This window comes from Anoplolepis gracilipes, chromosome 15 (assembly GCF_047496725.1).
Source record: "Anoplolepis gracilipes chromosome 15, ASM4749672v1, whole genome shotgun sequence".
Classification (NCBI taxonomy): Eukaryota; Metazoa; Arthropoda; class Insecta; order Hymenoptera; family Formicidae; genus Anoplolepis; species Anoplolepis gracilipes.
The window spans coordinates 2728280-2744851 of record NC_132984.1 but is presented as its reverse complement, the minus strand read 5'-3'; the positions used below and the strand labels follow the sequence as shown (position 1 = coordinate 2744851).

The 16572-nt window shown below is 32.1% G+C and overlaps 1 protein-coding gene and 1 long non-coding RNA gene across 2 annotated transcripts in view; one reads left to right on the top strand and one right to left on the bottom strand.

Moving 5' to 3' along the window:
* LOC140673966 (uncharacterized) overlaps positions 1 to 16572 on the bottom strand; it is a 49204-nt gene that overhangs the window by 31417 nt on the left and 1215 nt on the right. The gene's annotated exons all lie outside the window — the stretch shown is intronic.
* On the top strand, positions 4 to 16233 carry LOC140673961 (otoferlin; the record flags this gene model as incomplete). Its single annotated transcript, XM_072907225.1, is given in 28 exon segments — positions 4 to 78; positions 81 to 254; positions 1012 to 1156; positions 1899 to 2052; positions 2192 to 2363; positions 2549 to 2738; positions 3112 to 3314; positions 3736 to 3913; positions 4318 to 4511; positions 4801 to 5115; positions 5764 to 6096; positions 6277 to 6393; positions 7589 to 7723; positions 7973 to 8134; positions 8334 to 8603; positions 8891 to 9107; positions 9387 to 9613; positions 10258 to 10323; positions 10375 to 10509; positions 10668 to 10812; positions 11278 to 11407; positions 11879 to 12210; positions 13504 to 13634; positions 13975 to 14162; positions 14474 to 14709; positions 15112 to 15284; positions 15407 to 15507; positions 16053 to 16233. Coding segments are annotated over 28 exon segments (5079 nt in total), but the record flags the coding sequence as incomplete, so codon positions are not given.

Here is a 16572-nt window from a genome sequence, read left to right as displayed (position 1 = left end):
GAAACAAACAAACGGCAAGTTAAACAAATGCAAATAACATTTGGCGTATGGCCAATATCAGCGATCGATTTTGCGGGCCGTGCGCGATGCCTTTCAAGAAAAGACCAAAGTTCTCCATTTACCAAGTTTGCGTAACTATATTCGAAGCGAAGCACTTGCCACAAAATGCTAATCCACTGGTTGTTGTTAAAGTCGGGAATCGCAAAAGAAGAACGGTGGTGCGCGAAAGAACTGATAATCCTATTTATAACGAGGTGAAGTTATCAAATCTACATATGTACTGATTGATGTAAAAGTAATATGCGACCCGAAAATATAATGAAACATTAGCCTATGTATTTTGGAATAATTAAGATTTCTCAAATCCTCTTCTCTCTCTCGACTCAGTTTTTAAAACTGATTTTAAATCTCGTGATTGATACGCTAATTACATGTTATTATTCTTTTAGTATTTAACACTTTGTTTGAGACTCTGGGTTTTTTTATCGTTGCACAGGATGTTTCCTAAGTAAGTACAAAAAATTTAAAAGAATATTTTTTGGTTCATTTTATAAAGAAAATGTCATATGACGTATGTTTTAAAAAGCTTTGTTTTTAAAATATAGGAAATATTAAAGTTAAAAAAGAAACGAAAATTTCGGAAATTTAAGAAAACGCTTAGAGATATTTTATTCAAATTTGATGTGCGTATTAAAAATTATTTAAGTATTTTCTTCATTTTTTTAAATTTTCGAAATTTTCATATTTTTCTCTACTTTGACATTCTGTATTTTTAAAACAAAGCACTTTAGGATTATACGTTGGTAGGACATTTTCTTTCTAAAATAAGCCAAGGAATATCTCTTTAAATTTTTTATACTTAGAAAACTGTACCCTGTATATACATACATAGAATCTTGGTAATTTATAATGTCTCCTTGAAAGAAAATTTTTATCTCTTCATATATTAATACGCGTTTGGAATCTTCTCATTCTATTTGCACACTTTTTTTTGTCCTTTAAAAATTGCAGTACTTCGTATTCGACTTCACATGTACTTTGGACAGTCTACTAAGCATGGAAATCACAATAGCGGTGTACCTGCGAAACTTTCTTCGGCGACTAAAGTTTCATGGAAGCATTTCCTTTGAGGTCGCAACAGTATGGGAACAGCCAGGTTACAAACAAGAATTAAATAAGAAATAACGAGGAAAATCTTTGCTTTAGAGTTTTATAAGATTTAATTTAAAAAGAAGCGATAGTTTAAATTCTTGTAAATAACAAACAATTTAATGATTAAAAAAATTGAGAATTCATAATCTTGACAAACTATAAATATTTTGGACGGTTCAAGACATGAATTTAGTTTTAAAAAATAAAAAAAAGATATTTTTGTAAATATATTCTTGTTAAATAACGAGGAAAATCTTTGCTTTAGAGTTTTATACGAGATTTAATTTAAAAAGAAGCGTTAGTTTAAATCCTGGTAAATAACAAACAATTTAATAATTTAAAAAAATGAGAACTAACAATTTTGATAAAATATGAAAAATTTCTTTAGGAATGAAAAATGAGAATTATATTTTGGACGATTTAAGACATGAATTTAGTTTTAAAAAATAAAAAAAAGATATTTTTGTAAATATATTCTTGTTAAATAACGAGGAAAATCTTTGCTTTAGAGTTTTATACGAGATTTAATTTAAAAAGAAGCGATAGTTTAAATCCTGGTAAATAACAAACAATTTAATAATTTAAAAAAATGAGAACTAACAATTTTGATAAAATATGAAAAATTTCTTTAGGAATGAAAAATGAGAATTATATTTTGGACGGTTCAAGACATGACGTAGTTTTAAAAAATAAAAAAAAAAGATAATGTAATAGATTTTGTAATAAAAATATATTTTTGTTTATAGACCGACAGTACTATCATAAATGGGCCGTGCTAACGAATCCAAAAGACCCATCGGCGGGCCCAAAGGGCTATGTAAAGTGCAATATCACGGTGAACGCGAAGGGTGAGAAAATGAAAGTGCATCCAGAAACGGAAGGTGAAGATGACATCGAAGGGTAATTCCTTTTCAATAGATATATATAAACGGATATTCTATTGACATATCTATAATTTATACTGATCGGCTTTCTCATTAGAATTTTTATCGCTCTTACGCTGCAATATCGTGGGAATATATTTAAATAAACGTGGCAGGAATTTATTGCTGCCTATTGGAAGCGAGAGGCTGCCTTTCAGGCCTTCACGTGCGCGTTACATTTTCATCATTTATCGCGCCGACGGATTGCCAGACATGAGCAGCTTGTGCAGAAAAAGTGATTTCGAGAACATTAATCCCTACGTGCAAATATCGTTCGCCGGGATGAAAGTACGCTGAAATTAATTACTCAACTTTTTAATCGTGGAGATGAAAATTTTAAATGTCATAAGCTCTCTTTACGAGAGAAATATATGCGCGTGTCGTTTAACATTGCTGTTATCACAACGATAGAAATATATTTAAAGAATAATGTTGTTTTTCAGTCAAACTATAAAATATAATGCTTCCATTAGGGATCAACAAGCGAAGAGTGGCAAACTTACTCCCCAAAGTTCCACGAGGGCATTATTTTCAAGGAAATGTTTCCTGTTCTCTGCCACCGTGTACGAATCAGTATAAAACACCGTATCGACAGTTACCGGACGTGCGTCGTAGCAGTTCACATCCTGGATATGACAAAGATCTCGAATTCCGGAGAGTACGGTGAGATTGCCAAATATATAATACATTGCCAAGAATGCGCGAAATGTTTTGGCGCACTTTATTTTGTCAAACGAATAATTGATTTCGGATGAAATAATTTTGATATAAACATATCTCCGTCTTTTACATTGCATCCTTGCGTGTATCAGTTTTGATAAATTATTCGTATCGCGATAAATTTTCTTCTGCTATGACAGCGTCATGTCCGGGCAATTATTTACGCACATACGTAAATAGATTTCTTTGAGCCAAACATGATCTAATTAAAGCTCCGAGATGTATACAAAGTTAGAGCCAGGAAGTAATAACGTAAGAGCACGCGACGCAATGTGCGACATTTGATTGCGAAATGTAACGTTTGACTTTTCAACAGGATTCTTGCCGACATATGGACCGTCTTTCATCCACTTTTACGGATCCGGATCAGTAGAGAAGAACGGTTGTTCGGGCAGATGCTTGACGGCAATGCCTTTGTATCGCGGGAGGGTACTTCTGTCGTTGAAAACTGAAATGGATGACCCAGAAGCGTCCCCGGGAATCCGGGTTGAGACACTTTCGACATTTCCCATTATCGAAGTAATACAATTTGTTGCTTTCTTTGTGTTTTTGCGATTGTTATTTCAGAGTTGAACCAGATTCTCTTACATCAAGAACAGATTTATTATCTAAGTAATTGTGATGTTAATAATAATTTTAATAATTGTATATGTAAAAAAAAGTTAATATGATATTTTCATTTATTTGATAGTAAATCAAACAAAGTCAAACGGAGAATTTTCATATAATAAATTCAAAACTTATAATAATTTAAATAATTTTAAGAAATAATAGTTTAATAAATATTTTGTCTTAAATTACTTGGAGAATTTACAGTTAAAGCACAGTTAAAAATATATATATATATATATAAGTAATTTATAGAGTGACTTTTTTTCAGTCTACGATATAGACTTTTTTTTTCTTATGATAAAAGCTCATAGAAAACTGTGGAATCTAGAAAAGTCTGTGGTCAACCGACGAATACCTTCTGGTCGGTGTGCTTTATGATGTGTGTATGATCGATCGTTCTCGATTCGGATCGAAATTGATCAGCTTCGAATTGAGTCTAGGAAACGCAGGCAATCGACAATTTCCGCATAGCCAATGCGCTGAGAACAATAACGACGACCAATCAGGTACTACATAAATTTATTCCCATTGTAATTCTATCCGTCTTACTATCTATACCTTAACAAGTTTTCTTAGTATTAAATATGATAATAAATAAATAAAACTGGAGACAAAAGTTTCGAAACAATTCGCTCCAAACACCTTTCCTTTATCTTTCGTTCATATTATGAAGTAGACGAAACTATCGATTGATTTCCACAGTGGATTTTCACAACAGGAAAATATGATTATTTCAAAATTTTGAGATACTGTGCAAAATTTTGAAACCGAGTTCCTTAAAGATCTGTCATTGTTGTCAAATGAAAAGTCTTACTGTCGAAATCATGTGAGAGTCTCGGGAGGCCATATTTAGCGTCGAACATGCGACGAAAATATACTCGTCGTCTCTGTCTATTCTCGACGTTGGCAGAAAACAAGCTGCTAAAAAAGCACCCGATCTTCGAGAGCCAATCAGTTCCGCGAGCCACTGGCACCTTGGATGGCAAATATAATTATGTACCCTTGGGCTCTAGAAAGCCTTGCCTGTACGTGAAATCTTGGTGGCCAAATTTGGAATGGCGAATGTACAATAGCAATAATCTCCGATACATCGTTGAATTTTTGGTTTGTGACAGCGTTATTTTTCGCTAAAAATATACTTTTAAATATTTAACTTTGTTTCTAATAAAAAAAAGAATAGATGTTATTTTGAAATCAAACACTGTTAAAATTACGTCGTAAATTTATTTGCAAGGGAGAATAAAATTATTCGTGTAGTTGCGTGGAATAATAATCAAATTTTTGTTTATATCTTAAAATATCATGGAATTTCTCGACGCATAATCTCAAGAATGCTATTTTTATTTTTTATGTAACTCAAGTATCTCTTAAAAACTGTTTAATCCGCTCCCAGGAAGTGAGACTAGAAAAATTAGAGGCTCTCGTGGCTACGCAGCATCCGACAGCTTTCGAGGTTTATAACGAAACGATTCGCACGTTGAAAGCTCACTGCACACGCTATCTATATATGTTGGATATCGGCAAGTACGAAAAGAAAGGTGGAACTACTAAACTCGATCGTCATCGTGTGAGTTTGTGTCTCAAAAGCGTTGAAAATATTCTCAAGAGGATCAAGATTACTGGCGAACTTCCCAATAACAATTACATGAGGATCGCGATGATTCACGCATATCAATATTTGAGAAAATTGCGGAAACTGTGCGAAGACGTGAGTCTTCAGAAAAAAGCAAAAGATATTTGAAATAACATTTTTATACAGAATGTTTATTAAAATCTTGTAGAAAAAATTTTCTGATCTTCTAAAGTATTTTTTTACAAAATTCTAGATAAAGAAAATATTAAAAAAATTTTTTTGGTCTAATTTCCTAAAATAAATTTTTTTTATTTTGTATTTTTAATGCTTTAAACTTATACAAAGGAAAAACACAAAGTCACTTGTTTGAAGTACTAAATTTACAAATGTACTGAAAAAATAGTTTTTAAAATAAACATTTTCATAACATTTTCATTTATTATGAACACTAAAAAAATTAAAATAAAAAATACATACTGCATATTTAATATTTTTTTAAGACTGAATATATAAAGAGAGATAGATGAATATATAAAGAGAGATAGATGTATATTTATAATTAACAGTATAAGAGTAAAATGATCAAAGAGGATATTTTTTAAAAATTTCCTGAATTCCAATAAAATTCCATGAGAATTCCCTAGTTTTCATGTTTTTTCCAGCAAGTATACACTTTATTTAAATAGACATTTTTTTGAGATAAACATAATATAATTGATGAGGAATTTAAAATTTTCTTTATCATTTTCATTAAATGACATTTAATAACCTTGTTTAATTAAGCCTCAGCACAGTCTGCCAGACGTCTTTATCTGGATGATCGCCGGTTCAAAGCGAGTCGCTTATTCACGACTATCCGTGGAGCAGATTATTCATTCCGAGGAGGCCACCGAGACAGGCACAAAATGCGGTCGACGAGTCAGTCTTTTTCCTGGAAATCCAGACAACGAGAACGAAACTGTCGACTACAGTGCCTGTAAAATCGAGGCCTTCCTCTGGCTCGGCAACGCAAAGTACGCCGCCGCGTGTTGGAGCGCGATTCCACCGGGATACGAGATCGATCATGGCGTGAACGTCAATACTTTCCCAAAGTATATCGAGTACAATCAGTCCTCGGTGAGAAAACGTTGAAACGAATCTCGAGATAACGTTACAAAATACGCAATCAATTCATCCGATATCACACGTTGAATATAGATAATAATCTGATTGTCCGCGCTGTTGCACAACATTCGATATTATTAAGGCTAAATGCGCACGTTAAAACGAAATCAATGTGTAATGCGATCGTTATAGACGTACCAGTTGCGAGCTCATGTATTTCAAGGTCGCTTCGATCCTGGAATGGACGCTTCCGGCTTGTTGGACTCTTTTGTACGTGTCACGTTTCAGGGATACACGATTTCCACGCGAGTGAGTTACGCTAAGTTTTAACAATAAACGATATATATATATATATATATATATATATATATATATATATATACATACACGCAAGTATTTCTCTCTTGGTTTTTCTTTGAAGTACGATTCGTTCACGGCTATTGCAATAATTCTATTTCGCATGATGATCGTGCATGCAATACCAACAGTTACGGTCATGATACCGTGAAATTTCTACGTCGCATATTCCTATGACATTTCACTCGAAACGCATGAGAATGAAACGACTGATGTAATATGAGCATGATTAATGTTGCACATGCAACATATTAAATGAAGATATCATTCTGATAGCGATGTGCATCTGTGTTTCATTTTGCGTATGTGCATTTTATATGTGTGTACATATATATATATATATAGGGTAAACTCTCGGGTAAGATGGCCATAGTTTTTTAAAATGCAAAAAACACTTTTATTTTTGTTATTTTTTTAATAGTGTCTGGCATATTATCTTCACTGAAGCTTAAATTACGTAATATTATCGAAATTAAAAGAAAAATATTTAATAGAAATTTTATATTATCAAAATAGTACAACATAAGCATTGGCCATCTTAGTCAACTTTTAAGGAAAAGATGGCCATAATATTTATAAAAAAATAGTGAAAACGAAAATAAAAATTATAGGTCATGTAACAATTTACATATCTTTATAATATGTCTAACGTCGATTACGATAGTTTAACCGTAATTTATTCGACGTTATAACAGTTTTTAGTGGACAAATGAAAAACTTTGCAGGTAGTCAAAAGTAAAAATATGATATAAGATTCATAATATCGTTATTTCGAATAATGTATACACATAAACTAATGTAAATATCGATTATCTTTGATAATGACTAAAAAAGCGCACTATGTAGCGATTATTGAAAAAATTACAGCCTATGGCCATTATACTCTAGTTTACCCTATATATATATATATATATATATATATATATATATATATATATATATATATATACTTGATATTTTATTTCATTTATTATTATATTGAAAGTAGGATGCTGAGTTTATATCTATCACACACATTATATATATATATATATATATATATATATTTTTTTTTAGAAAAATATATTTCAATTATATCAGTAAAAAAGTGAATTAAGTTAAGAAATTTTAGAGAATGAGAATAAATGATGAATGATATGACTTGCAGGTAATAAAGCAAAGCTTAGATCCGTTCTGGGATCAGACGTTAATTTTTCCTCCAATTATCCTGCATGGTACTAAAGACTACGTTAAATCGGCACCATCCGAAGTTGTCCTACAGATTCTCGATCAGGATTTATACGTAAGAAGAAATCAATAAATTTCCCAATATTTTTCTTTAATTAAAAAAATGTATAATATGTGCGCATTGAAAAAATAAAAATGCAGCATAAAAACAAAATTCAAACTATATTCCATTATTTACTATATATTCAAAATCATTTTTGGTTTTTGAAAACTAAAAAAAAAAAAAAAAAAAAAAAACGTAAAACTATATTTGCAACTGCATTTACATATTATTGTTGTGTGTAAAAAAAACATATAATAACAGGGTACGAAGGAATTTTGTGGCAAATGTGTCGCGGTGCCATTAGTGAAACTCGCAGTGGAAACTTACTCGCCGCCCGATTTCCCACCGAAATTACAATGGTACAGATTTCAGTCGCGAAAAGATTGCACCGCTTCGGTCCTCGCTGCTTTCGAGTTGATAGAAGTGAGCTATATCGATTTTTTTCCTCGCGACAAATATGATATATGCTGTCGCCTCTCTCTCTCTCTCTCTCTCTGCCCCTTTTTCATCGCAATATATTCTGTTTGATGTTCTCTACTTTTATTTTTCAATCTTGCGAGAGAACATATTATGTCGACACGCACAATATCCAGCAAAATGTTCGCGCATAACCATGTCGTAGACGGAAAACAAGGAGATTTTGGACCTTCCGTTGAACATGCCGCTGGAGGATAAGATTTACAGCATTCCGCCGGATATCAAGCCGAAAATGGCGAGCTACAGACTCGAGGTGATCTTTTGGGGTGTTCGCGACATGAGGAAGATAAATTGTATTACAGTACGCAGACCGAGAATTATAGTGGAGTGCGCTGGAATTCATGTCAAGTCGCAAGTGATGAAGAACGCGAAGAGATTCAGCAACTTTGAGGAACCGCACATTATAATCGAGCTGGTAATCTCGAAACTATTTCGTAAACATTTAACTAGCAAACTTTATGCGTGGTATACATATGTGAGCTACGTATAATTTAATACACGAGCAATCAATGATAAATTTTTAAATTTTTTTGAAAAGGCTGAGTTAATTATTAGCTGTTTGGTAAAAATAGCAAATCGCTACTTTTTTTGAATGGCAATTTCTGCGATGTTATTATCTTGATGATTTAGGATTATCAAAATCTGATTAAATAAATCTCTGTGGCAGCAGGAAAGCTGCTCTAACAAGTATTAATCATCTAGGAAATGTCAGAGCTCGATATTTATTATCCAAGCATTACTATAAAAGCTTACGATTCCCGCGGATTCGGTTGCTTCAAATATGCAGGGATCTGTATCATCCCCAATATTCATGTGTTCCTAGAACAATTAATAACCGTGGAGGATTATGATGCACAGATATACGAGCCGAAATTTATGCAAAAATTCCGACTAGCGGAACGACAGACGGCGATAGTGTGTCAGTATATATTTATTATTTACGTATTATCATAAATTTTTTACTCGAAACTGAAGAAAAAAATAAATTCTATTTTTCTATTGACATTATATATATAAAAGTGAAAGAAAAAAAAATGGAAATTTAAGAAAATTAAAAATCAATATTATATATTATACGCGTTTCTTATTAACTTTATCATTCTATTATCATTTATCCATATATCATTACAAATTTTTATATATTTTTTTTTCTTTAAGCATATGTTTTTAATTTATTTTATTTTTTTATCTTTGCTAGTACCCTTACCAATCGATTATAGTCCTTCAAAAGAGGAGAGCAAGGGTCTCATTGCATACAAGAGAATGGCTGGAACGGACGTCCACTCCAAGCTAAAGAGGCTGTTTGTAATTATAAAAAGGATATTGAAATTCAAGTTCTTTACCAAGAGAAAAAAAGTAGAAATTTACAAAGATAACAGTGACGAGACTTTCGATTGGTGGAGTAAATATTTTGCTTCCCTCCAGGTATGTAAATGATAGAACCGGTTCAGATGAATAATGAAATAAAGAAATAATTTATTATTTTTTTTTGAGAATTTATTAATACAATTAATAACAAAAATTATTAATGTTTTATTCTCAAAACTTTTGCTTCGAGATTCTCAATTTAAGAATTTTTAATATTAGAGAAACTTAACGGTTTAGATGCTAAATTGTTAAAATATTCAACTACTTAGACGCCTAATCGATTAAAGGTTTGGCAATTTAATTACTTAGATATCTCGCTATTTATAGAAGCTTATCGGCTTAATTGTTTAGCTATTTAGACATTTATCAAGTTAAAACTTAGCAGCTTAAACGCTTAAATGCTCAATTTATCTATTGCGTTTTGATTCTGAAAGTTTAAAAATTTTTTTTATATGTCGTATTAAAAATTGCGAAAAATTAAATTCTTAGATTTTTCAAACTTCTGTATATTCGAGAGCTCGCGTAATCTCTTGAATCTTTAATCTCCCTAGAATTTCGCTGGATTTACTTTTATTTCTTAATTTCGTACGCGTTGTTGATAAACGAACCGGTTCTGATAATAATATAGAGCACGAATCAGCTAAGGCCAATCAACCGAGACATCCGATAATGCATATTAGTTCATCACGTTGGATTCGTAGGAAAAGAGAAATAGAGAATTGGGAATCACGACAACGTTTCGTCGTAAATTCGTGGCAACATTCAAGGTACGCTTTAATGAACTTGCCCAAACTCGATCGCTTAGACACTGAAATCAGATCTATTCCACGGAACTAGAAATGCAGTCGCAATTTGAGGGGTTTCAGGACCGACTAACCACTTTCGAGTTGTGGCGCGGAGGAAAAGGCGAAAATCATTACCGGGTTGAAGATAATTTGGCTGGCAAATTCAAGGTTAATTAAAAAAAATTATATTAAAAAAAAATTATAAATAATATAAATGCAACTGACAAGTAACGCGACGTTTTAGAACGTACAGATTTATTAAAACGTCTCAGGCACATGATTTATTAATTCTTATGTTTAAACACGAAAATGTCGACTTCCGTCAGGGACATATTTCTATATACCAATGGCCGCATCCTGACAAACTTCCATGCAAAACGAGAAATGGGAGAGACGCGGCTAATGGCCTGTGCAACGATTATCCGCCTCAAGAGCCTGTTAAGCTGCTCGTTAGACTCTACGTCGTAAAGGGTTAGTCTCCATGTTATACCACGTGCATTGAAAAAAGAGAAAGTAAATAAACGAGAAAATTACTGGATTTCTCGAGAAGGAAATTTGCATTTATATTACCGAGATATCTATATTCTTGAAAATTAATAGTAAAGTATAACAATAAACATAATAAAGTCACAGTAAATAAACAAATAAATACAAATAAACTTCATTTGTTAAGTAATTTGAATTTGTAGTCGAGAAAAAAAACGAACGCGGAAAATACGTGACCTTTTTACCTTTTAGCCATCGCATGTATTCCCTTTTTTATGAAGATTCCTTTTTTTATGAAGATTCTTTTTTTTATTAAGATTTGAAGGGTGATTTAAACATCTTTTCCATTTTATGCGCGGGGTTTTTCTTCTCAGCACATCTTATATTCTTGTTAAACCAGAGGAGCTCGTCCTCGATATCAAGCTGACAGTAAATTTGCTTTTCGCACAGGCATCAACTTACAGCCTAAGGATCCCCTTAGCGGCAAGTCCGACCCGTATCTCTGCGTGAAGTTGGGAAAAAATTCCATCAGTGACAGGAAGAATTATATACCTAATCAATTGAACCCTACGTTTGGTCGGTAAAATCCGCAAAAAAGCCGCTCATATAGCTTCTTTCTAGAAGGCGCGTCTAGGTAGTACAGCTTTACCCCCTTTGGGCGTTATCGAGAAATGCTTTATCGATATCCATCTGTGCATCCATGCGTATCGGCTTTTTTTGTAGCTTCCAAACTGCATGATCAGGTTTTTCAGCTACTCGACGTAACAGTGTAACGTAGATGTAGCAGCGATTCACGTTTGAGTGAGATTACTCTGTCAACCAAAAAAATGGCTCTTTCTTTTTTAAAGATAAAATGAACGGTTGAGAAATAAATTATTTCTTCGAAATAAAATTTAATACGTTAGTTTAATACTCTTGTAAAAATGTCGCTAGATGTTTGAGAAAAATTCTTGCGGACAATTTCAAGTAATTTTTTTTTTTTCTAGTTCGATTACATAGCACGCGATTAAGAAAAAAAAACATATAACTCAAAGCCACTATCATCCGGCAGCGTGTTCGAGATCGAGGCGAATTTCCCGCAGGATTATATGTTAGAGATCGAGGTGTGGGATTATGATGCCACGACGGCCGATGATCTGATTGGTGAGACGCGAATCGACATCGAGAATCGATTTTACAGTCGGCACCGGGCCCACTGTGGAATCGCGAGCGTTTACAACACCACCGGTTACAATGCCTGGAGAGATCGCGAGAGACCGACGCAGATTCTGGAGCTTCTCTGTAGAAGGAACAACCTACCGTTACCGGAATACGGCGAACGCGATGTTAAAATCGGCAAGAAGATATTTCCCTTTGATGTGATCGAATGCGGAAACGAGATTGGTATGTAATATTTCAACGCGTGAGAGAGAGGAATTATTTGACGTAATTATTAAATAGCATTACTGTACATAAAGTAATATATATCATCACTCAAAAAAATATTTTGCTAATGTAAATAGATTTCTAGATGTCTCGATTAAAATTTATCGCTACTTTTTGTATCTGTTAGAATATTCTTTGTCACGTATAGAATTTATAACAGCAATATTCTAGCAATACCTCTAGAAAATTTAGATCCCATTGCCAAATATTAATCACAAATATAATTGTCCTTGACAATAGGCCTTAATGATAGGCATCGCAGACAAATTTTCTGTCTAAATTACACTAATAGTACAGCTATAAATCCTGTCTCTGTCATTTAAATTGATTAAATGCAAAATATATGCAGTATCACAGTATATTTGCTAATAATTTATCTGTTTCAGTTAATTTTTTATACCTAAAAAATTTTTATTGAATTGCAAGATTATTTTTTTGAGTGATATAAATATCACATACAATATATATCACATAAAACAATACAAATCATGTTTATATCGTGAAATACGTCGATAAGTACACTGTAAAAAAAAGTACGTAACGTTACATAAATAATAAATGTGTATAACAATTACACAATTAATAATGGAAACGTATAAATTCATTTACTTTTAAAAAAATTTGTTTACATTTTATTGTGTAAATAATTCTTTATTCTTTATTTTTTTTGACAAAAAATTACAAGATTAAAAGTACAATTTATAGATTTTATCTAAATAAACAAATTTTTTTAATAACATTCTATAGCATATGACAATTTCACATATTATAACTGCATTTTTAAGAAAGTATTGTATGAATAAGAAAAAGTAATTATAAATTTACAATCGTATATGCAACCTATTTAGTGTATGTTTTTGTTGTAATATATATTCTTGTAATAATATATAAATTATTACAAGAACATTTTTAGAAATCTACTTTTAACATGTAAACTTAAACTTGTGCATACTGTTTACATAAAATATATTTTTACAGTGTAATTTAAATATGAAACTAGAATAAATAATTACTCTCGTAATTAGAAAGCATCCTCGTTAAAAATTGTTTTGTATTTTATTTTATTATATTAATTTCCTTTAAACGAAGTTTTCCTTTAAAAGAAAACGAGCTAAAAAGAGCTTTAAATAAATAAAAATTGAGGGAAATATTTTAAGAAAAAATAAAGATAATTTTTTTCACTCGCCATCATTTCTCGATGCCAATAAAAATTAACGAATTTGTGCTAAACACTGGATCGTACGCTAACAGACAGAGAAGAATGCATGGCTCTGAACGTGCTTCACTCTTGGCAAGATTTTCCTATCTGCGGATGCGCCCTAGTGCTAGAACATGTCGAGAGACGGCCGCTTTTCAACGCTAAGAGACCCGGCCTCGAGCAGGTGAAATGCGCTAACTCATCGCGAAAAGTAACTCTGTTCTTCGGAGAAAAACGTGACTTTCATACAGACGTCGTTATTCTCTCTTCGCGAGAGAAAGCTCTCTTTATATCTTAACTGCATTGTCAACTTTTGTCAGATGATATTTGCCGGATCAAATAAAAAAAACTGTCCCCAGCTAACTTGGATCTCCAACATATAATCTATTAAAATATCAATTTTGCTCGAAAAAAAAACAAAAAGAAAACGCGATTACGATATTTCCCACGCGCGCTACCGATATTGTATATGCATACATGGACATATGTATGTATGCACATGTGTGTATATAGACAACTTTTAGGGCAAACTCGAAATGTGGATCGATATGTTTCGTATTGGACAATTGCCGCCGAAGCCAGCGGTCAACATCGCTCCTCCAAAACCGGAGGAATATGAAATTCGCGTGATCGTTTGGAATACCGAGGACGTGCCGCTGGTCGAAAGCCAATTTCTCACCGGCGAGAAATGCTCCGACATTTACGTCAAGGGGTTAGTCATCGTAAAAATAAAAAACAAATGTATTTTTCCGAAATTATGATTCGAAAAATATAATGTAATTCGTCTAAATTGATGACGGAAGGTCGCAAAATAATTTATCACTCGTTTTTCACTTGTCACGTTATAAATCTAACATATGATGGCAGAGAGTGTATAATTTGATTTTCACAATCAAATTTTGAAAACAATCAATTTTGATTCGATTTCCAACGCGAATAAAATGTACGATATAATCGACCGTATTACAACATCCATTCGCGATTTGTATTCGCGACTAATACAATAGTTTAATTGCTTATTAGATGGATTTTGTACGAGGATTATCAGAAAACCGACATTCATTACAACTCTCTGACCGGCGAGGGCAACTTTAATTGGAGATTCGTGTTTCGTGTCACGTACTCGAAAGGCGAGAATGTCATGATAGTTCGCAGAAGAATGTCAGTCTTCGCTAAAAACGAGACCGAGGAAAAATTGCCATGTAAGCTTCATTTGCAAGTCTGGGACAGCGATCATTTTTCTTCGGACGATTTTCTAGGTGATTAAAAATTTATCGGTATCTTTTATTAAAGCAACGTTTAAAAAAAATGTACGATACGCGATACAGGACGTACTTTGTACTTTATATTTTGACATAATTAAAATCTTTTCAATACACTTTGAATATTGCATACGTTATATATATATATATATATATATATATATACAATATATTATATATTATATATTAGATATATGTAAGTTTACAAGTTGCATCAAAATTAAAAAAATTTTAAAGTTTGAATTTTTTAACATAAAACTGCGAGTTTTCGAAATAAATATAGTTGGAGACTATAATATATAAAAAATATACTTGCAGAATCTAATATCAAATTTATAATATAATTCACGATATGTCCCGTAATCATTATGCTTTTCTAAACTAATCAACTTGTTGCAGGAGAGTTGACGCTCGACTTGTCGAGAATGCCGCGGGGCAGCTCAAACTCCAAAAACTGTACGATGAAATTACTTGAACCGCAATTACCAACCATAAATTTATTTAAAGTTTCGCGAACTAAAGCTTGGTGGCCATTCGCTCGCAGTATCGACAGCGAAAAATACATTCAAGCGGTAAAATATTATAATAAGCGAGAATATGGTTAAGGCAGTTTCTCGTTAAGCTATGAGACACACATGTATAATTATAAAAATTAATTGAAAGAAATTGATTATTAAATATTTTTTTAATGCAGGGTAAAGTGGAGTTGGAAATGTCTATTTTGCGAGCAGTGGATGCGGACAATCAACCGGTAGGCAAAGGAAGAGATCCGCCGGAAAATCTTCCGTCTCCAAGGTTTATTTCCTTTTAGTTTCACTTTTTATAATAGCTCACTTTTTCTATTTTAATTTGCAAATCCAAATTTTGCTTCGATAAGAAAAATTATATATATTTCTTGGACAAACGAGAGACACTAGTCTGCGTCTTAATTGTGTTTAACAATACTTTATTAATTGTAAATCAGAAATGAATGAGAAAATAATGATATTTATATATCATTAAATTCTCACTTTATTTATAGTGTATAATATAACTATACATAGTAATATAATATAAATCATTAGGTTCTTTATTTAGAGCGTACTATAATTATGGTATACTACATGGTATACTATAAAATGATAGCCTGATAAATCATACTCTATTTATTGTACTATTTAATAATTTATATTACACTACTATTAACAAGAAAAAAAAATTTTAGAGCTCGAAATATTATTTAAATATAGTTATAAAAATTTTTAACAATCTCCCGTTCTGATGAGAAAGATGTTTTTTTAATATGTATTTCCAATTATTAATTGTTATATATATTATATAAGTGTATTGTATATTTTCAGACGTCCAGACACCTCTTTCTCTTGGTTTCACAATCCGTGGAGAGCGTGCTGTTTCGTCGTTTGTCGCTATTATAAATGGCGAATAGTATGCTGCTTTGTATGCACGCTGTTCGTGCTTCTAGTAGCATGTGGAATTTATGCTTTTCCCGGATATTTTGTTAAGCGTCTCTTAGGCGCTTAAATCTTCATTCGCGTACATTATTTAACAGAATTCCGATATATGTTTGACTCTAACAATAAATTGTGTTTAACAATCTTGAAAAATGGGCACATTATTAATCTATATTTCGATAATTTCTCTCTCTCTCTCTCTCTACTCTTTAATAGTCTTTTCATACAGAAAATAATAAAAATATTATAATAGTAATACAAAATAATAATGGTTATTTTAACCCTTACTCCGTATTGTTATTTTTGGCACCTTCTGACTGTACAGGGGGGTCAGCGTATTTTCGATAAGTTTATTAATATGTAAAAGTGTTTTAAAAAATCTGAAAAAAATGTATATACCTTCTTTGAG